Raw genomic sequence first — 22,011 nt, forward strand, 5'->3', positions numbered from 1 at the left:
TGAATACAAGACATCAGTTTTAGACGTGCATCAGCAGTTTCCCAAAGAGTCTCATTCATTCCTCGGGATAGACTCCAATCTCCACAACATAAAACTAGACATTAAACCCGCGCTATTCAGAGTGAAGCTTCCGTAAAACACATGTATAGCGTATTGTTGTATTGGCCTGATATCGAAGCTTTTGTGCTCCATAAAATGTATTGAGAGTCGTTCATGTGTGACGTCAGTTGTGGTTTCAAGTACGCTGGTGTTTTGCAAGCCACACAAACATTTGAAGCAACAGCATATGCTGTACATGGATTGCACTTGCAAATCGACACAAACACTCACGACAGTGCTTTCATGGACTTGAATACTGTGGGCAATGGGCACATTTACTGTTGTCGTCTCATATAAGAGATATATGTCTACCCAGCTGCGTGTTTTTGTGGCTGACCTGCGTTAGTGACCCAGATAGTTACCAATGCGTACTCGCAGTAAACACACAGTGTCAGTTCACATATGAATCGCGTGTGATCTGACAGTGAGGGACGTGTATATACACTATCAGAGATAGTGGTAGTATAGGCTTATGACGGGGATCAGATGAACAAGTGGTTGTAGCATGAGCAAATAGTTCTGCAATACTTTCGAATACAGACACCATTTGTTTTCAGGCTTTTCAATACTGATGACGGTGGAGGTGAACGAAATCATCATCCAAGACTATTTTCCTGTTGATGTGAATCGACTTTTGAAATATCCCGAGGGACACCGTTTCAACAAAAGTCCAACATGGGATGCATGTCATCAAAACATGACAACGTCGATGTGTTTTACAACATCAACGATGGTGTCGCAATCGGCGTTAATGAAGGAACGTATGTGGACGACCCTTGTGGGTCATCACTGAAATATTGCTCAGTGGATTTCAGGATCTCACGTGGGTCAAAGACTAGCAGGACACAACGACCCAGTGCTAGTAGTGGATGTGGCTGTACTGGGTGTTCCGAGTGTTGCCGGATGTGGACAGACAAGGACTTCCCGTATCCACGGGCGACAAGTGACTTCTACATGGACTGGAAGAGACCACATGTATGTTCTACTGCTTACGTCTTATGTAATTATATCCGAGTTTGTACCTATTACCTAATCACCGACCCGTGAAGATTCGGGTTAGAAATGATCTTCGGCAACCCATGCTTGTCGTAAGAGGCGACACATGTCATCCGTATTCAAGTTACATAGATCGATGGTCATGCTGTTGATCACCGGATTGTCTGGTCCAGAATCGATTAATTACAGACCGCCGCCATATAGCTGGGGTATTGCTAATGCGGCGTTAAACCCCGAACAAACAAACCTAAACACCAAACGAGTTGCTAAATAGTTTGCTTAGTCACCTCGTTGGTATCATATCCAGTCCCATCATTTGGTCTTCATCGAGGCCTATAACTCCATTGGATTCTCTGTTGTTGGTCCCACTGGCTCCCTCGTCTAAGTGGTCCGCTCGTCAGAACAGAGTTACCCAGCATGCTATTTCTGTCGTAAAATGACTAAACGGATGGGTGGTCAGACACGGGGACTTTGTTCATTGGGCGTTATCACATAATATCCCTTGCTACTCATAATATCATCACTGGTTTGTCTGGTCAAAATTGCCCGATTGTTACAGGTACTGTCAAATTGCGCTGAATATAACTACATTTTATTGTTTTAGAGATAATTCTTGTTCCCTCATCAGATTGATGAATTCAACAATTTCATTTTATTCCTTGTACTATGTTTGAAGAGGTGATGAAAGGACAAGAATTAGCTCTGAAACATAAGGAATAAAATGGAGTTATCATCCATATAAACATATCATGTATTTACTTCTAAATGCCTTTCAAGAACTTCTTCGTTGTCTTATCAGCATATCGTCGCACACCCAGTACTGTTTGCTGAAGGAACTGACAAATCCGACATCAACCAAGGAAGTTTTGGAACATGCTGGTTCTTGTCCATGCTGTCAAATATTGCAGAGGATAGAGAACTCCTTAAGAAGGTATGTACCGGTGTTCATTGGAATTCTGGAACAAATACACAATCCTTTCTACGGGGCGGGGCCCGAGGTATGTGGGGAAAGATTTTGTGGAGATTTGTCAGTATGGACTACAACGCTCGAGATTGAGGACGTTTGGAAGATCTGCATTAATCATTTTCTTAAATCCTTTCTACCATAATATTTTCCTTAACTGGGTAGATATACACCAGGAGCCATTGTAAGAACATCTACCCAATAGCCAGATTAGGAACGGTGGGGTGGCCTATTGGTTAGAGTTTTCGCTCGTCATGCCAAAATACAGGGTTTGATTCTCCACATGGGTACAATGTGAAGTCCATTTCTGGTATTCCCCGCCGTGACATTGCTGGAGTATTGCAAAATAAGCGTAAAACTAAACTCACTCACCCACTCACTGTAGTCATTGATTGATGACAGGTTACTTATCTGCCAGGTGATCAGCAACAGGTCGTACACCCCTAAGACTGACGGTATCTTCCACTGTCGGCTGTGGAGACTGGGGACGTGGGAGGACGTCTACATCGACGACTTCCTGCCGGTTAATGATGGTACCAGGTTTCTGCTCAGTGCTGGCTCAGGTTCCGGCAACAACGAGATGTGGGTTTCCCTCATGGAGAAGGCGCTGGCCAAGTAAGTTATTCCAATTGATAACACCGATGTATGATAAAACGTGAAAGTGTATTACACCGAATATAGTTATGATCTTAGGACACATTTTGTTCACATTTAGAAGGATCCATTTACTATATTATTGTGTGGATGATAGAAATCATTTACCATGCCCCTAATTAATAAACTGTTTTGACTTTCAGAGACCCGGGTTGTTTTACTCTATTTTGAAGGAAAATATTATTGAGAATGATACTTAAGTTCACAACTTGCCAAACTATATGTGTAAGACATTTTACTGGAGACTGGAGACTGGATTGATATATGCAGCTTTTAGTAATATTCCAGCAATATTACTGATGGGAACACAATAAATAGCCCCAAGAGAATAGATTCTGGTGTCTTCGGCTTTAATGAGGAAACCATTAAGCTACTGTGCTATCGTAGCGGACATTTATTGTGTGTGTAGGAATAGTATGTCAAATGTAATCCAAATATACAGTCAGACATCGTCTAGCTTTGTTGGACGTACCTAAACACTTCGAGTTATCCGATGTTCGACACAACCGCCAAATGGTGACAAAATACGAAATATGAATTTATCCATCTTTTCTTTCGAGACAACCGGATGTTCGACACAACTATGTTTGAAACTACCTCTTTACGTCCAGATTCCACGGGTCCTACAGTGTGGTAGAAGGGGGATGGCCAAGCGACGCTTATCTGGCTTTGACTGGGGGTGTGCCGGAGACCGTCCGACTTGAGAGCACTTCCTACGACCCTCGGCTACTTTACCATCGCATCAGAGCGGCACTGGACACAGGTGCTCTCGTAACATGTGCTATATTTGTAAGTGTAGGCCCTGATTTCTAGAAACAAACTTAAGTCTGAGTTTTGACTTAAGTTAGAGTTTTTAGTCAAATTTGAGAATATGCATTTCCCAGAATGAACTGAAATTGATATTAAACTTAAACATAGTAGACAATTTGAGTTTGGTGGATAGATTACTTAACTTGTTTGGGCTTTTTCATTCTAAAAATGCAGTTGAGATAAAAATTCAGCTGTTTCAAATTGTGAAACTCAGTTAGAAATTTGAGTATAAACTTAAGTTTGTTTCGAGAAATCGGGCCTGGAAACTACGTTTATTACGAACACTCTTACAACAAACACACTGGGTTTCTTTCGGTCCTTGACACTTGATGTATTTCAAAGTCGAAATTGATATAACGAGCTACGGTTATAACGAAAATTCCGTAGCTTACTGTATGCGCTTTTCATGTCAAATCTGCTACCCTTTTCCTCGAAAACCATTTAACTTGGTGGTTTGAAATTTGATTTTGAATTGATTCGATTTAAAGCGTATTCGATTCGATTTGAAGAATACATCTCATGCTCGACAGGTACTGACGTTTAAAGGGATAATCCTATTGTGAAAATGGAAAATGCATAGAAGACACACAAATGTATATTGTTTTAATTGTGCATGTATAAAAGTAGGTTAAAATAGAATTGAAACTCTTGCAAAGCGGTGTAAATGTATACTGTTGTTGTGTAATGATATATAGATTTTGTCTTTAAAGTTGTGTCCCTGCTTTTTTTCCAGAAAAAGTATGTCCCAAAGGGCCTGGTCGGACAACACGCCTATTCGCTCAACGGAGCTGATGTGGTAAAGTTCAAGCATATTTTATTAAAATTTAAATTATCATTTTAACCAATTAACTGGGGATTTCCTGAAGTACTTTCTTTAATCTCATTTCGTCGGACAAGGTGTTCGGGTGGCCCTTTGATTGAAGCACTCCTTTGTCTCGCAGTCCGCTGAAACTAAAATACCGGTGCTCAAAAGGTGAGGTGAAATTGGGTTTAACGTCGTGCTTGAGAATATTTAGCTCATATGACGACGTGCATGTATGTATGTGTATGTGCGGCTGCTTGTACCAGCCCAGACTTAAGCTGGTTTTATAGTGCTAGCCCACTGAAATACCATGCCGCAGTGAAGTGTGAATATCCCACTCAGACACATTATACTGACTCGAGCCGACCAGTCCTTGTTGTACCCATTAATGCCGAGCGCCAGGCAGGGACCAACAAGTACCATATTTTAATGTCTTTGGTATGACGCGGCCGGGGATCGAACCAGCGACGGTGCTCAAAAGGATGTAGTTGACACGGATATGTGAACTAACCTTGTTGGTTACAACGTATTGCAGGTGACCACATTTGACAATGCCAGAGTACCTCTGCTGCGAATTCGAAATCCACATGGTGAAAACGAGTGGACGGGACGATGGAGTGACGGGTGAGTGCAAAGTAGAAGTCTGTTCTTAAATCAACTCCAACAATGCGGAAATCAGTTCATAAGTGAACTTATACAATGTGAAGTCTTTTCTTAAATCAACTCTCCCAAAGTGGAAATCAGCTCATAAGTGAACTTACACAAAATTGAAGTCTGTTCTGAATCAACTTTCACAAAGTGGAAGCCTGTTCTTAAGTCAACTTACACAAAGTAGAGGTCTGCACTTAAATCAACTCACCCAAAGTGGAAGTCTGTTCTTAAATGGACTCACACAATATCAATATGTATTCTAAAATGCATGTCACAATTCCACAGGAGCGGTGAATGGAAGCGTGAAGGAAGGTCGAGACCTACTGAAGAGAAAAATGACGGGAGTTCTGGATGAGCCTAGCAGACTTCACCGGGTTTTCAACAGATTACCATCTGCTCTCTTACTCCGGACTTCGACATTGATGGGAGATCGGATCATCTCAGTAAGTTGCCTCCTTGCCGTGTCTGTTCAAGGACAATCATCAGGCGTTCTCGTCCACCGGGCATTTATTTTATAGCTTGATACCGTTAAAGGCACAGTTTCACACAATATCTTGGCCTCTGTTATATATACTGAGATATATGCACTCACTTTAGCTAGCTATTGATGTAATGAAAGACTTATTATCCCGTACGACTTGCCTGAAATCGATAGTTGAATCTTCGAGGCGAACAGCTTCCAAACAGAGAACACTTGCCAAATAGGGAATGTAAACAATTGCTCCGTGCATCGAAAACTGTCGAACGTAGTGTTGTCGGTGTTTGCCGAACTGGTTTCATTCACAAGCTGCGTGTATGTTTTAGTGGCGGATCCACGGAGCCAAGAGTAGCCATCAACGCTCCTATCTAAGACGTAGAGATCGTAAAGGCGATCAATGGACTCCAAACACGGCATGAGGTGTTGACAATGTTACAATCGTCATAAAACCTCTTTACATTAAAAACAGCAGAACTAGGTTTTTCTCTTGTGAATTTGTTCATAGAGGTCATCGTGATCATTCATAATTGAGTGAGTTTAGTTTTACGCCGCACACAGCAATATCCCAGATATATGGCGGCGGTCTGTAAACAATCAAGTCTGGAGCAGACAATCCAGTGATCAACGATTATTCATAAAAAGAAAATAAAGTGAACAAGATAACATTGCAACTAACAATGTTAAAATGTACATGTATTAGTAAACTGTTCACAGCTATACTCATTTTGGGCATTATAAATAAATGACTTATAAAAGACACTTAGATTAACACAGAGTCTGGATTTAGCCCAGTTATTTACAGGAGGCCTGTAAGTGGTATTGACCCCACTGGTTCAGTTTCATGTTTTGAATCTTTTTTTTAACTGCAGCATATATGTTACTTTAATATCTGAAGGGATGGTGTAAACCCAGCTAGAGTCCATGCAGGAAGCAAATGCACTGTAAGTTCCCACGGTCCCTAGTATGGTGATATGCCTTCAGTTGTTGGCAATCTATAACCTGTTTTACCTTGTGTTGTCATCTATAGTTAAACTGTTTTAGATTTAATTACTAGTTTTAAATTCGAATCTGTGATAATCTAGTTATTTTACTGTCCTTCGTTGACAGGTTTTTATAATTTACCTATAAATCTTATACATATATAACTGGATATAGTCACGATATGGCTGAAATACTGCCGACTTAACATTTTAACTCACTCACTCATGTTTTGAATACTGTGGCTCGGGGCGAGTACTTGACTGCATAAAAAATCAAAATATTTATTCTGTTAGTGAAGTCACGTCCCAGCTCAGTAAGATTTTTAATGATCAAAGTTTTTCATTCCACCTGACAGATTACGTGTTGCGGATGTTTGGTGAGTGGAGAAGCGATACAGCTTTTGGTCAAGGACGGACTATAGTGGACAGATTGAGGAACCCACGATTTTCCTTCACCATCCGCAGGGAAGGTTTGTTTGCTTGACCATTGATCCCGTTAGTCCCCTCTTACGTCAAGGAGCGGTGGGGTAGCCTTGTGGTTAAAGCGTTCACTCGTTCCGCCGAAGACCCAGGTTCAATTCCCCACATGGGTACAATGTGTGAAGCCCATTCCTGGTGTCCCTCGTCGTGATATTGCTTAAATATTGCTAAACGCGGCGTAAAACTAAATTCACTCACTCACTCTTACGTTAAGCATGGGTTGCTGAAGATCAATTCTAATCTCGATCTTCACGGGTGGAAGGTAGGTACGTTTTGATGAGAAACTAATTCATTCGTTTTGTCTTCAGCAAAGGATTTGCTTGTTGTAGGAGAAAGCTAAGGGGAGATGGTGTGTACGTTCGAACTCTCTTTATGCATGCATACTCAACTTATGATATCAATCACCCAATTATCTGGTTTGAGCACGCCTGTATATTTTTTCCAACATGTGGATAAGTCACTCTACAAATGTGAACTATTACCGATGAACTTCCCTCATCCATAAAAACGTGCTGCAAATCAAATTAAGCAAAAATTAAGATTGCGAATCCTCACTCTGACCTTGCCAAATGTGGTGTTTAAAAGCTCCAAGAATTTTATTCAGCTTAGGATAAAAGTTGTTTAACAAGCGATCATGGATTCAATCGGGTTATTTAGAAGATATTTTATTTGCGGTTCATCGTTAATTTTGCGGTCCTTTATCGTTGATTCTAAGACCGCTAAATGTTTAACCGAACGCGTTCACGCTAACCAGACACATTAGCATTTAGCGGTCTTTAAATCGCCGATTAAAATGACCGCGAACATTGAAAACAGAGAAGCCATATCTTCATTCTGAAGCACGACTTGATAAGCGATTTAAAACCGAAAACGTTTGGCGTGCAAGAACACACGCTGCCAAAATTCTTCGAGGAAATCAGCTTCGAATCCGTCCCCGCCGCATCGTGCCGTGCATCATTAAACGAGCAAATACATGGACAGTGGAAGTGGAAGGACTGGGCATTACGGCCGGACGGAAGCGGTCAGGCTTAGACGTATTCGACGTGTGTTGTCGACGATCAACACACGTAGATCTGGACCCGCTTTGAATATACTGCCGCTTTTGCGCTGCTGACGGATTTTCCAGCTTCGTAGTTTCTTCACTGGGATTAGGGTCAAGAAATTCTTCTTCAAACCATTCGCTTTTTACTTAAAAAACACCAAAGATGCTGCCGAGATAGAAATTGCCGATGTCCCGCATGTTTGTTTACAAACAGTAGGGTCAACGAGTTCGTTGTATTCATACGCGGTGAATCGGTCACTTTCATTAGCGGTCCTTAAACTGTCATTTAAGTACGGTTTTGATGAGCTCTCAGCCAATCAGAATCGAGTATCACACATTGTCGTGCTAGAATAGTGCTTTTTATTACGAGGGGGTAAGCGCAGTAGATGGAACAGTGAAACAAACGCCCGTTCGGTACGTGATGAGCGTTAACTTAGACCAATCCTACTTGTTCTCGGTGTTACCTTTAATGTGCATACCCCCTTGTAATACAAACCAATAATAGCGATTTGAATCTATGATCGTTTGTTAAACAACTTTTATCCTATGTTGAATAAAATTCTGAGATTTGAATGTTCAATCGGCAAGGTACAATTATGTGGATTCGCAATCTTAATTTCACTTAATTCGATTTACTTTTTTGTTTATAGTGAAATTCATCGGTACGTTTTCACTGCAAACAGACAATAACTATCAAGTATCCACATGCAATTTGGACGTGTGGTCCTGTTTATAATTGCTCATTTCAATGAATATGTTGCTTATTTCAATAATTAAAATATTTAAGTCTGACTTAAGAGAACTTAATAGGTGCATCTGACATTTGATTCATTAAATTCCAACCACGTATACATGGAATGAGAATAAAAATAATTCATCCCTTATGATGTTAAATATTCAGTTTCATTATTCGATGGGCATGTTCTTTTTTTCTCCGCATTCGGTTATTACACAGAGTGAGTGAGTATGGTTTTAGGCCGCTTTTAGCAATATTCCAGCAATATCACAGCGGGGTACACAAGAAATAGGCTTTACATATTGTACCCATGTGGGGAATCGGACCCGGCGTGACGAGCTAACGCGTTTACCTCTAGGCTACCCCACCGCCCCTTTACAGAGAGAATAACATGTAGAGAATTATGTCGGGGCAATAATGCTATATCGTTTTGAAAGATAAAGAGAAGGAGTTCGGATTAACGAGGTCAACTGTTGTTCTATGTATTACAGGACTGGTCCTCACTGATTTTGTTTTCCAGATGGAGATGATGTAGCCGTTGTCGCCCACCTCATACAGGATGCGGCTCAGCATGAGGCTTACTATGACATTCGCTGTGATTTATTCAAGGTGTGTATGCATGTATTGACACATCCGTGACTGAAACATTAAATCCGTACATTTTATACTTATCTGAATTCGGTTCATATAATTGCTGTCCCACCCATAATGATACCAGGTTACGTAAACGAAGAGCACATAGGTAAGCCAGTTTCAGACTATTTATAGAAGTTGGATGGCAGTGTCTGCGGGGATCTGATTAGCAGAGTGAGTGAGGAGGGTTTTACGCAGCTTTTAGCAATATTCCAATATTCGGGGGACACCAGATATGGGTTTCTCACATTGTACCCATGTTGGGAATCGAACCCGAGCCTTCAGCGTGACGAGCGAAGACTTTAACCACAAGATTACGCAACGTCCTCTCATTCGCAGAGACATTATTATGGTCGGTGATGGGCCAAAAGCCCAAGGAACCGTAATTCGATAAGGAGTGTTCACACCGCTTTTCGCAGTATTCCAGCAACATTAATGTTGGTGGCACCATAAATCGGCCTTATAACTTATCAATATTAATATATTGCAGAACATAAACGATCCCGAGTTGTCAAATTTGCGACTTCAAATTTGATTATATGGTGGTGTACATATCAACTTTGTCAGACCACGAGATGAAATATACATGTTATTTGTGAACGTTAACAAACTATTCTATTTATAATATTTTAATCATTGTTTATATGTATACTCATGCCAATAATGGTTGTCACTCCCTTCAATTTTTTAATTGAGAGGGGTGGGGTGTGAGGTGTGGGGGCTGGGGTGGGAGGGGGTGACAACCATTATTGGCATGAGTATATATAAATGATCAAGACATCGAGTAAGTCTGCATTTTACTACGCATTTTATTATTATTTTATTATCATTAGTTCCAGGCAAAAGTGATATTTTACTCAGTGAAAATACCATTTTTATTTTCACAAATATTTTCAGCCTTAAGAATATAATAAAACTGGTGATATAAATTCCGTTAGTGATATATTTGTTTTTTATGGTTCATTTGACTGCAACTTTAATTTAATTAACTTATTATTCAGTACTTAGGCAGGTATGCAACAAGTTATTTTTCAATAACCTTCGAAATGAACCTTTGCTTTCCCGATTCTGAGGATGTTTAACCTAAAAATACACTGAACATGAGTTTTTAACTATTAACACTTACAAATACCTTAACATGTATAAATATTCCAGGTGTTGAGTGACGACAATAGATGCATATCCGTTATCAAGATGCATGACACGGAAGGGAAGGAGCATTACTTCCGGTGGCGACAGTGCACCTTCCGCTTCCAGTTGAGCCCGGGGTCTTATATTGTGGTCCCGTCAACCTCCCAGTCTGCCTCAAGTAGAGAGTTTCTTGTACGAGTCTTCTCTCCGTGTCCGCTGTATGACTGCAAGTAAGAGTTCTGTGACTATACTTTTCATGAGAATCATTTCAGATAATTTTCAATTTCCCTGAAGAGATAATCCGTGAAGTTTTGTTCTCAAATGAGGTGTTCCGTAGGCGTAGAACAGTAGTTTGATCAGTTCCATTTTCAATGTACCCCTTTCGCCCTGTGTTCGGAATGGTACATGGAATCCCCTGAATAATTTCGATAATCATTATCATAATCGTGTTATGGAATCAACAGTTCATCCAGAGTTCCTTACAAAATCAGACCAAACAGTGAACGATCCTTGTAGGAATTGGTCCTCAGCAACCCGGGCTCTCTGTTTTGGTCGATGCACGCCATCGTATACCTGTCGCGTAGATCGATGTTCGTGGTGTCCATCATTATACTGTTTGGCCCAGACTTGACTATTTACGGACTGCCATCATACAGCTGGTATATTAAGTGTGGCATTAAACAACAAACAACCTTGAATGAACCTCCCTCGAATATGGATTATTTTAAACTATGTGTGTGTTTCTTTTAAAACAGGGAAATACCAAGACATAGACTGATTTTACCCCATCGCAGACGACGATGAGTTCGATCATTCAACATCGCTTAGACATCAGCACTCACCTTCCACAACGTCAGCATATGTGCGACATCATCAGCATATGGTCAACAGCATTAACTACATCTTGGTAGCATCATCAGCGGCATGCGAGTCGTTGTCTTCCACGTGACCAGGGGCATTACAGCCACATATGCTCAACATCATCAGTGACATCTTCGCTGCATCACCCGTGAAGATTCGTGTTAGGCTTGATCTTCAGTAACCCATGCTTGTTGTAAGAGGCGACTAACGGGATCGGGTGGTCAGGCTCGCTGGTTTGGTTGACACATGTCATCGGTTCCCAATTGCGTAGATCGATGCACATCACTGGATTGTCTGGTCCAGACTTGATTATTTACATAGATCGCTGCCATATAGCCGGAATATTGCTGAGTGGGGCATAAAATAAACGCACTCACTCAGTCGACATCAGTATCTCAGCGACGTTGTCCGATGAACATTAATGAAGGAGTTTTCAACAAATAACCATCAATGTCATCCACTATGTACAGTTGATCGTCTGGATTGTCATATATTACGTTTTTACAGCCACAATAGTCGTAGTAAAATTTGCATTCTCTTAAATAATATTAAAAGCCAACGCCAGAAAATACCCAGAATGGATTCCATTCCACTGTTCTCAGTCAACTGTTACGGCTGAGTTTACAACTCAAACAGTCCACGTTGCAGCTCAAACAGCCCAATGTTACAGCTCAAAGAGTCCACGATACAGCTCAAGCAGTCCACGTTGCAGCTCAGAATAGACTTTCATTACTACTGAGCTTCACACGTGTTCGCAGTGATCAGGACAAGAAAAAAAATGTTTTAACGAAATGTCCTGTTTTGCTAAAACTTGAGGTTTTAATCTTTGCCAGTTTTAATACTTCAGAATAAAAATACAAAGATACAGGAGTTTTGTTTTATAGAGTTCATTGAAACCTTATATAAAATATCGAACCCAAACATGTTTCCATGTTCTATTTATATTATCCAACTTTCCAAGACACTTATCAGACAAACCGGTGACTGTTCAACTTCTGGACGCCGAATATAGACGCGATTGTATGCTGGACATCTCAGTTTATTCGGTCAGGGAGTGTTCATATAAACATCACAACAGTTAAATCTTCCTTAATTCTTGTTGGGTCGATATGTCTATGAACCTATGCACATACCTTCACAGCAGCAGCAGTTAAAGGCCAATCCCAGTCTCCTCTAATTCTTGTTGGGTCGATATGTCTTGGAAACTATGCACATACCTTCACAACAGCAGCAGTTAAAAGGACAATCACAATCCTCTAATTCTTGTTGGGTCGATATGTCTGGGAAACTATGCACATACCTTCACAACAGCAGCAGTTAAAGGCCAATCACAGTCCTCTAATTCTTGTTGGGTCGATATGTCTGGGAAACTATGCACATACCTTCTCAACAGCAGCAGTTAAAGGCCAATCCCAGTCCTCTAATTCTTGTTGGGTCGATATGTCTGGGAAACTATGCACATACCTTCACAACAGCAGCAGTTAAAGGCCAATCCCAGTCTCCTCTAATTCTTGTTGGGTCGATATGTCTGGGAAACTATGCACATACCTTCACAACAGCAGCAGTTAAAGGCCAATCCCAGTCCCTCTAATGTCTGGGAAACTATGTTGGGTCAGCATATGTCTAATTCTTGACTGGGTCGATATGTCTTGGAAACTATGAACATACCTTCACAACACATCCCGCAGTTAAAGGCCAATCCCAGTCCCCTCTAATTCTTGTTGGGTCGACATGTCTGGGAAACTATGCAGCATACATTCACAGCAGCAGCAGTTAAAGACATTCACAACATCCCAGTCCCAGTCTCCCCTAATTCTTGTTGGGTCGATATGTCTGGGAAACTATGAACAAACCTTCACAACACCCGCTCTAATTCTTGTTAATGTCTGGGAAACGATGCACAATCAGTTAAAGACCAGTCCCCTCTAATTCTTGTTGGGTCGATATGTCTGGGAAACTATGCTCATACATTCACAACAGCAGCAGTTAAAGACTCATCCCAGTCTCCCCTAATTCTTGTTGGGTCGATATGTCTGGGAAACTATGAACAAACCTTCACAACAGCATCAGTTAAACACTCACCTCACTCTTCGTGTATGTTTGTTATGTTGTTGTGTTGTACGCCTACAGACACGTGTCCTGCCATCAGCTTGGTTAAAATGGAAACGTAACACATCTGTGAAGAGAACTCATTTCAGGTCCCATGCTCCCAAGTGTTGCCTTCTCCGCTGGAGTCCACGCCTTCGAAGTTCCAGCATCAGAATAGGCCGTAGATCGGGCCGTGGGTCTTACAAGGATGTCGTAGACGTGTTCTGAGCATAACGCTCCACAATGTGCCAGTACGTCTGGCTTCCGTCAATGCAGGAATATTAATTCTGGACTCATCTGTAAACACAAACAATCCTTCTCCACAACCAAAGTTGACGGACCTGATTTTGGCGTCGGGCTACTTCGAATTCATTATTGTTCTGATGACGTCTGGGGCGGTGAGGTAGCCTAGTGGTTAAAGGGTTGGCTCGTCACGCCGAAGACCAGGGTTCGTTTCCCCACATGGGCAGAATGTGTGAAGATCATTTCTGGTGTCCCCCGCCGTGATATTGTCGGAATATAGCTAACAGCGACGTTAAACCATGCTCACTCACTCCCACACTCTGATAACGTCTCAACAGTGCTGAAGTGGTGTTTCGGCGGCAGTGGAGATGCGCAGCCAACTGACTTTAAGACTTTCCCCAACGGACTGTCAGTCATGATTCGAAACCACTGACGTTACAAAACGTATGTCTTCAATTCAGTTTACTAAATACATTGTATCTTGTTTCATTTTTGCATCATTTTATGAATTGGTGTGCAATGGAGTTGCAAAACAGTTTTCATTTCTATGTGCACAGGCTCGTTTTGTTGCTAGTAGCATCAGTATTTATAGCGAGAGGCGAAATCATGTGTGCCTCATTTCAATCGCGTACATGTAAACCCTCAAATGCTGAATGATACATAGGCGTTCCACTTTACCATATGCAATACACCAAATAATGATTTGATCGTGCATGTAATATGGTCTGCGCATTTCCATATGGAGGCTTGGACAAACGTATATAGCTCATTTTGAGCCATTAATATGCTGGTAGTATCTTCAGATCAAATGCATAAAGGTAATATCACTAGCAATATCCGCCAGTCAAATAGTAACAGTTTTTAACAATGCTTATGGTGAGGTGAGGTGAGGTGAGGTGAGGTGAGGTGAGGTGAGGTGAAATTTGGTTTAACGTCGTGCTGGAGAATAGTTCGCTCATATGACGACGTGCATGCGTGTGTATGGGTATGTGCGGCTGCTTGTACTAGCCCAGACTTAAGCTGTTTTTTATAGTGCTAGCCCACTGAGATACCATGCCGCAGTAAAGCATGCATGCCCCACTCAGACACATTATACTGACTCCGAGCCCACCAGTCTTTGTTGTACCCATTAATGCCGAGCGCCAGGCAGGGACCAACAAGTACCATATTTTAACGTCTTTTGGTATGACGCGGTCGGGGATCGAACCCGCGACCTACCGCTATCAGGGCGGACGCTCTAACCACTACACTACGGAGGTGGTCCCTATGGTAATATTGCCAGTAATATTCAAGTCAAGTATCTTTACAATGCCTATGGTTGATATAAACAGTAATGCCCTTACGTTGCAGTTAAAATTCATATTAACAATGCTGAAAGGTAATAAATATACTTTAGTCAGTCAGTCAGTGAGTGAGTTTAGGTTTACGCCGATAGTAGCAATATTCTAGCAATATCACGGCGGGGGGCAAGATGTTTGTTCGGATATAGAGGTTACATATATGTGAGCTTGTCAACGATTTCCCAGGGTGAAATCGTCAACGTCTAACCATAATGTTAGACGTAAATGCAGTCGCTATCCTCTGTATATTTTTGCATATAAAAGAGTGATTTCACATTGGTGTAAAGTCTTCGCTATGCCTAAGAAATGTTAGAACAAAGTTACAAAATGAAATTGCAAGCTCTTATATAATGGTACGGTCAACTACGCTTCTAATGTTAGAGATATTTTATGCTGCTCGGTTTTGATTATGCATAGGAGCAACAATATATTAACAATATTTCTATGTTTGTCAATGAATTTTTCAACATAGTAAAATTTTGTTATGAACAAGGCTTGAATTCTGCTGTCCAAGAAAGTCCTAAAGCATGTTTGTACTGCATGTATAAGCAAGGTTTTTCAACAGAATTATATATTATCACTTTAACATGCGTTAGGTTTAGTTATGCAATGGCCCGCATGCGATGTTGCTCAAGTAATCTTATAATTGAAACTGGTAAACGTAATAAGGAACCAAAAAATGAGCGAAAATTTAATGTACGCAAATGTAATTCTGTAGCAGATGAATGTCACTATATTTTAATATGCAACTGTTATAATAACTTAATGTCTGAATTAATTCCCAAGAGATATTTTAATCTAAGAGATGTTTTAATGGCTTAATCTATGCACTTACGCAAATTATTTCTGAAACACGTGTATAATATGAACAGTCTATCGTGGGCTTTTGGCCTAGAGACATACTTCAAATGAATAAAAACTTCTTCTATAATAATGGAGTGATTGGGGTTAGTTTTACGCCACTTTTAGCAATATTCCTGCTAAATCGTGGCGGTGGACACCAGAAATGTGTCATATACGGTTGATCTCAACGTTTCACGAATTCTCGTCACGAAAGCATCGGCGTATCAAACTGTATGACCAGAATATTGTGCATGGACTGTATAACTAATAACTGTGAGGCAGTGAAGGCATTAACGTCAGTGAAGCTCCACGTGAACCAGGTTAGGCTTGTCATGCACGTTGTTTAATACAAGGTGAGTAACGGGAGCCACCAGTGTAATTTTTCACGCCAGGAAAGAGGTGACATACTTCAGCGTAGCCATTTATGCCTCTCAAAGAAGTAGTCATTCACGCGGTCGAGTAGCTAAACATCAATCGAGGTACTTTATTATCGTTTAGCTCTGTTATATCAATGCAAATCTGTGATTAACAATTTTGATAGTTTAACTAATGTTAAGAAAATGTGTGTTTTATTATGTAATGCCCGGACGTTATTTATTTTACTGCCAAAACGTGCAAGAGTTTTACAGAGGAGGAGATTTTTATTGTTTGACAAAATTAATAAATATTAAATTTAGTATTTATCTTATTTGTAATGTATATTTTATCTATTTGATTTTATGTTCAGTTCTATGTGATTTATTACCTTATAGTCTCTCATAACCCATTTTGGGCGGGTCACTTTTTATGTTTATACGATTTTATGTATAAGTTATTCAGGCGAGGCATTAATAAATTAACTGTCGATTTGTGTAATTCAACTTGTTCACCCGATGTAGACCCATGGCAGCGTCAAAGGAAACACCAGCTACTTCTAAAAAGACATCATGAGTTACTGGTAGGCAAACACTCAGTCGGTTGAACAAATACTAACGAACAGAGTGCCAAAGTAAATTAACGTAACTGCTGTTGTACATTTGAATGATGCTTCTATATATGTTCCAAAATGTTCACAGTATTCACATTTTGCTCTTTTGCCATTTTAATTTAGTCTGATCACTGGATTCTCTGGTCAAGACTCGATTATTTACAGACCGCTGCCATATAGCTGGAATATTGCTGAGTGCGGCGTAAAACTAAACTCTCTCACTCACTCACAACTGCAGATGTACTACTATAATTGTTTCGAATTTTGTTCTTACGTTAAAATCTAACACATTGTTGTGGAAAATGTTTTTCAAAGCGCAAACTTTATAAACGAATAGCATGTAAAGGTATTGTGTGTATCCCAACTGCTGTCATAGAGATCTGGCCTGATACTTTTATACATTATTCTGCATATATTCTTATGGAATTGGGTATGCAGTGCTCATGGTAGATGTCATGTAAAGGAAACCAAATGAAATGGAATTAGCATTAAATACGTTACATACATGGTGGATCGTAGCGCACGTAGGTTTATCTAGTGTCACAGGATATCTCCTGAGATAAATAGGGGCGGCGGGGTAGCTTAGCGGTTAAAGCGTTCGGGTTCGATTCCCCACATAGGTACAATGTGTGAAGCCCATTTGTGGTGTCCCCGCCGTGATATTGTTGGAATAATGCAAAAAGCGGTGTGAAACCTCACTCACTGAGATAAATACGTCCTGGTGAGCGAGCGAGCGAGTGAATATGTCTTTACGCCGCTTTTAGCAATATTCCAGCAATATCACGGCAGGGAACACCACGAATGGGCTTCACACATTGTACCCATGTGGGGAATCGAACCCAGGTCTTCAGCGTGACGAACGAACGCTTTAACCACTCGGCTACCCCACTGCCAGTATGGCCTAATGAACCTAATGCATACTCGCGCCAATAATGGTTGTAACCCCCTTCAATTTTATCAACAGGCTGGGGGATGACATTGGTTATTGGCATGAATATATACTCATGCCAATATTGATTGTAACCCCCTTCAATTTTTTTAAATGGAGAAGGGCGTGGGTTGGGGGGTGAGGTGGTGGGGCGTTGGGGTTGGGAGGGGGTGACAACCATTATTGGCATGAGCATATTTGTTCTCAGTGCTGAGACAGGTTACCTTCACTTCGTTTGTAAATTTAATGTTTAACGTCACATTCAGCAATATTTCAGCTGTATGGCGGTGTGTAAATAATCGCGTCTGGACCAGTCAATCCAGTGATCAACAGTATGAGAATCGAACTACGAAACTGATATACGATGACATGTCAAGCAATTCAGCGAGCCTTACAATCCAATCCTTCTTACGACAAGCTGGGTTGCTGAAGAACCGTTTATTTCGTACCAAAACATCTAAAAACACCTCGTACCATCTACTCTTTTAACTGAGAGTTCTAATGATTATGGGATTCCTTATGAAAGCTTGCTGGATTAATTAAAAATGTCCTCATGTTTCAATTACTCTCTCATTTCTTCAAATTCTTTCTTTGATTCTCTTTCAACCTGCGGCTGGTTGGAAAGTCAAATTATGTTCTCAACAAAGGTAGGGCAGCTTCATTCTTAATTTACGATTGAAAATATTCGGCGATATATGGAAGTGAATCAATGTTGATATAATAAATAAATAATACATATTTTGAGAGTGCATCACCACTTGCATTTCCTTAGGACCATAGTTGTTTGTACAGTAATGATGATTGGTGTATGACGTGAAATTTGCATGTGTAAGATTTTCATTTTGTCAAACAAAAAGCCGGCTAGAAACACACATTAACAACAATGTGAAGGAAGATGACTGCCAAATTTAATTGTCTGCATTTATATTTCGACCTCCTTGCAAAACGTCGAAATAAAAAAATGATACCCCATGATATGGGACTACTGCGTTGTGCATATGCATCCCATGCGTTGTGTTTAGGGCTGGTGATACAGAGAAATGGTGGTGCGTTTATAAGATGTCTGTCTTTGAATAATTTGTTACCGCTCATACTTCCTATTCAAATTGAAATTTCAGGTTCACCAACCTTTTTTGAAGAGTATATAATGGGAAAGAGAAAGTAGCGTTACTCAATACGTTGGCTTCCTTGGTGCCAAGGTGGTCATTAAATATTGCAGTTCCTTTATTCACAATGGCAACCATCCAAATCCAGAACAGAAGGACCCATTCAGATTCCTTTAGAATTCAACACAAGTATCCTCCAACATTTAGCTGGCACACAGTGATATAACTGGAATACTGTTCCGAGTATTAATTTATATGCATCTTTAAGTATTGGCAGATAAACTATAATGGCTACAGATGAAGCACATTTGTACAGGATCATCCATTCACCTTGTACAAGACTCCTTGTTGGACTAATATATACTAGGTGTACGATGCCATGCCAGGCGTGGAATAGATTCAACATATATTACACTTTCTCAGTAAAGTACAGATTCTATTAGGTTTGTTACATTGTAGGTTGAGTCCCATTAGGTATTCGAACCCACACTCTCAGATTCAGGCACCTAATAACCAGCACACAAAGTCAGCTATCTAACAACTCAGCCATCATGGCTTCCACAAAAATGGAAGTCTGACAACTGGTAGTCTGCATCATAGAATTTGTGTACCCCTTTGACAAGTGTAAATTTCTAAATGCCATTGTATATTCGTGGAATAGATCATCTAGACTACATTTTCCGAGAGAAAGCAATAACCAAGGTATCTTATTGCAACAGACGATATCAGAAGGGAGAATGAATCCTCTGTTACACATACATGGGCAAACTGTGTCTCCAGAAGGTGTCTGAAGAAAATTCATTGTGATCCAAAGTTCGCTTTGCACAAAACACATATAGAAATATCGGCTGAAGGGATGGTGTAAATCCAGATGGGGTCCATGCAAGTAGGAAAAGTACTGTAAGTCCCCATGGACCCTAGAATGGTGATCTACCTTCAGTTGTTGGTGATCTAGAGCCCGTTCTTATTTGTATCGTCTATAGTGATTTTTTTACGATAGCGTACTAGTTTTAAATTTATATCTGTGATATTCTAGTATTTTTACTGTCCTTTGTTGACATTTGGTTAATACCAATGTAGTTACCTTTGATTATTATTAATCTATAACTTGATTAAGTCACGATATGGCTGAAATATTGCCAAAGTGACTATAAATTTTAACTCACCCATAAAGATATCTAAATCATAATGGACATAAAATCGACCATTTCAGGTTGCCCACGCGTTCAAAGAATGGGCTCTTGTTCATCTACAAGTGATCTGAGCTATGACGACTTCTATGGCAGTGCATCTCCCCAGGGACCTTACCAAGACGACCCCGAGTCTCCTGGTCTTAAAGTCTGTACTGTAGACTTCAGGCCACCAGGTTCGGCTGATCACAAGCAATGCCGTCCACATGTTCCCAAAGGTCAGATGTGGACAGATAACACCTTCACCCTGACCGTGGCAGTACAAAAGTATGCTGAAAAGGAATCCAATGGATGCGTCCACAAGTACGTTATCCTCTCTTGAGGTCGTATGGTCTACAATGGTTGAACTTCCAGAAGTAACATCCTCCACGTTCTCTTGTCTGCAGGAGATTTGATTGACTATGGTTTTACGCTGGTTCAGTGATATTCCTGTTGTATGACAACTTGGGAGGAGTAGTTTTCACATTTAATCAAATGTACGTCGTTTTGAATGAGCTTCGCTACTCTAAGAGTAGCGAGAGAAGGTTTTATTCACAAGGCTGCCGTTACGGTCCGTATACATCTGTCTTACGTTTTGATTTGGTAGTTGTGAACAGGCACAAACTTTTATGGTCAGGTAGAGATTGTAGGAAATAATGCTGTTATCTTTTGTTATTTTGGACAACTGTTCAGATGTAAGGACTGTTTCTGTTAATTGAATTTGCGTGTTGTAAAATTGTGTCTTGACAGGCAAATGAAAAAGTACACCCATGTTTCATTGGGGGTAAAAAAGAACCAATCAAATAAAAGTTCCGATATCGATGTACATGTATGTGATATGTATACCATAGTTGTGTTTTTAACATAAAGCTTACAGTGGTTTGGTGACTGTTTTCAATCAATTTACCCATGTTCAGATATCGATGTCACGTGTTTTTACCTTCCTAGGACATCGTCGAATCGCCAGTTCTCTTCTCTGCTGGCACCGGCCGGTTTGATGTCAAGCAGCAGAGCTTCGGCACTTGTTGGTTTTTGGCCAAGCTAGCCGATATTGCTGACAAGCCAGATGCTTGTAAGAAGGTAGGTAGCGCGGGGATCATATCCCGGATTAGGAACAATTACGATATTCACTTTGTCAGTATAGTGTTGACATCAAGGGTTTCATCAAGTGCGAAGCGGTAGAAACAGGTTTCGTTGATCCAAACTCATGTATTGCGGGTTTCACGCCCCTTTGGTGATTGTAGGATAAAGGCTGTCCATTAATGTATAGTTGTCACAAGGGGCGATTAAATGACTGGGTGGTTGTATGGAATGGTTCACTTTTTGTCACTGAAGTCGAACTAGGCGATCCACTAGATCTGTGAATCTCAGTTTAAAATAGTCGTCACTATGGCACAGTATACGAGCATGTTTTGTACGGCATTGGTGACATAGTTGTTTATGTTTAAACAAGGTCTTGTGCAAACATGATTTGATTGTTGGTTCAATTCCCCAATTCAACTTTAATACAATTCTTCGGTTTACGGTACCATAACTGGGTATTTATCTCAGGATTTTTGCATTTGGTTGCATAACTAAAACACAAATTATGACAGTGTGGCCCAAATTGTTTCAGGTTATCAACGAGGATTCCTACAGGCCCCTGACAGACGGAGTCTTCCACTGCAGGTTTTGGGTGTTTGGGCAGTGGAAGGACATCTACACTGACGACTTTCTGCCTGTGTATTACAGGAACAATAAGCTCCGGCTGTATGGAGCAACTTCCGGCACAGACATGAACGAGATGTGGGTGCCCTTAATGGAAAAAGCCCTGGCCAAGTATGACTAAACTCAGGCAGTTTGTTTCTTTAGTCTCTTGGGTACATTCAGTGTGAAGGTTAGGCACCTGTATCACATCGGGCTTTGTTGCCACGTCCTGATGTAGTTGGAATACCTTTCAAATTGGCCATAAACCCACACACTCTTTAACTGTATTTGTTACTGAACATAAACTGTTCTTGGTAAGGATTA

At 40.6% G+C, this 22,011-nt stretch overlaps 2 protein-coding genes across 2 annotated transcripts; both read left to right on the top strand.

Annotated features, from left to right (window-relative positions):
* Window positions 1-248: 248 nt before the first annotated feature.
* On the top strand, window positions 249-11,550 carry LOC124290203 (calpain-1 catalytic subunit-like). The gene is made up of 11 exons (XM_046726916.1): window positions 249-1,074; window positions 1,895-2,026; window positions 2,478-2,674; window positions 3,325-3,502; window positions 4,257-4,319; window positions 4,861-4,949; window positions 5,262-5,419; window positions 6,791-6,904; window positions 9,213-9,301; window positions 10,481-10,686; window positions 11,212-11,550. The coding sequence occupies exons 1-7, from the start codon at window positions 775-777 to the stop codon at window positions 5,329-5,331; spliced, it is 1,029 nt and encodes a 342-aa protein (XP_046582872.1). The 5' UTR covers window positions 249-774; the 3' UTR covers window positions 5,332-5,419; window positions 6,791-6,904; window positions 9,213-9,301; window positions 10,481-10,686; window positions 11,212-11,550.
* An 8,515-nt stretch (window positions 11,551-20,065) lies between these two features.
* LOC124290281 (calpain-A-like) lies at window positions 20,066-21,829 on the top strand. The gene is made up of 3 exons (XM_046726996.1): window positions 20,066-20,281; window positions 20,950-21,081; window positions 21,617-21,829. Exons 1-3 carry the CDS (start codon window positions 20,066-20,068, stop codon window positions 21,827-21,829), a joined length of 561 nt encoding a protein of 186 aa, XP_046582952.1.
* Window positions 21,830-22,011: the final 182 nt, after the last annotated feature.

Source organism: Haliotis rubra, unplaced genomic scaffold (genome assembly GCF_003918875.1).
Source record: "Haliotis rubra isolate DU_JTF1 unplaced genomic scaffold, ASM391887v1 Scf1122, whole genome shotgun sequence".
Lineage (NCBI taxonomy): Eukaryota > Metazoa > Mollusca > Gastropoda > Lepetellida > Haliotidae > Haliotis > Haliotis rubra.

Bases quoted from the DNA above. Each gene is read 5' to 3' on its own strand.
- LOC124290281 (XM_046726996.1), top strand. From the start codon at position 20,066: ATGGGCTCTTGTTCATCTACAAGTGATCTGAGCTATGACGACTTCTAT. The intron at 20,282-20,949 runs GTACAAAAGTAT...TTACCTTCCTAG, and splicing joins CCTTCACCCTGACCGTGGCA to GACATCGTCGAATCGCCAGT. The intron at 21,082-21,616 runs GTAGGTAGCGCG...AAATTGTTTCAG, and splicing joins AGCCAGATGCTTGTAAGAAG to GTTATCAACGAGGATTCCTA.
- LOC124290203 (XM_046726916.1), top strand. From the start codon at position 775: ATGGGATGCATGTCATCAAAACATGACAACGTCGATGTGTTTTACAAC. The intron at 2,675-3,324 runs GTAAGTTATTCC...CTTTACGTCCAG, and splicing joins ATGGAGAAGGCGCTGGCCAA to ATTCCACGGGTCCTACAGTG. The intron at 4,320-4,860 runs GTAAAGTTCAAG...AACGTATTGCAG, and splicing joins CGCTCAACGGAGCTGATGTG to GTGACCACATTTGACAATGC.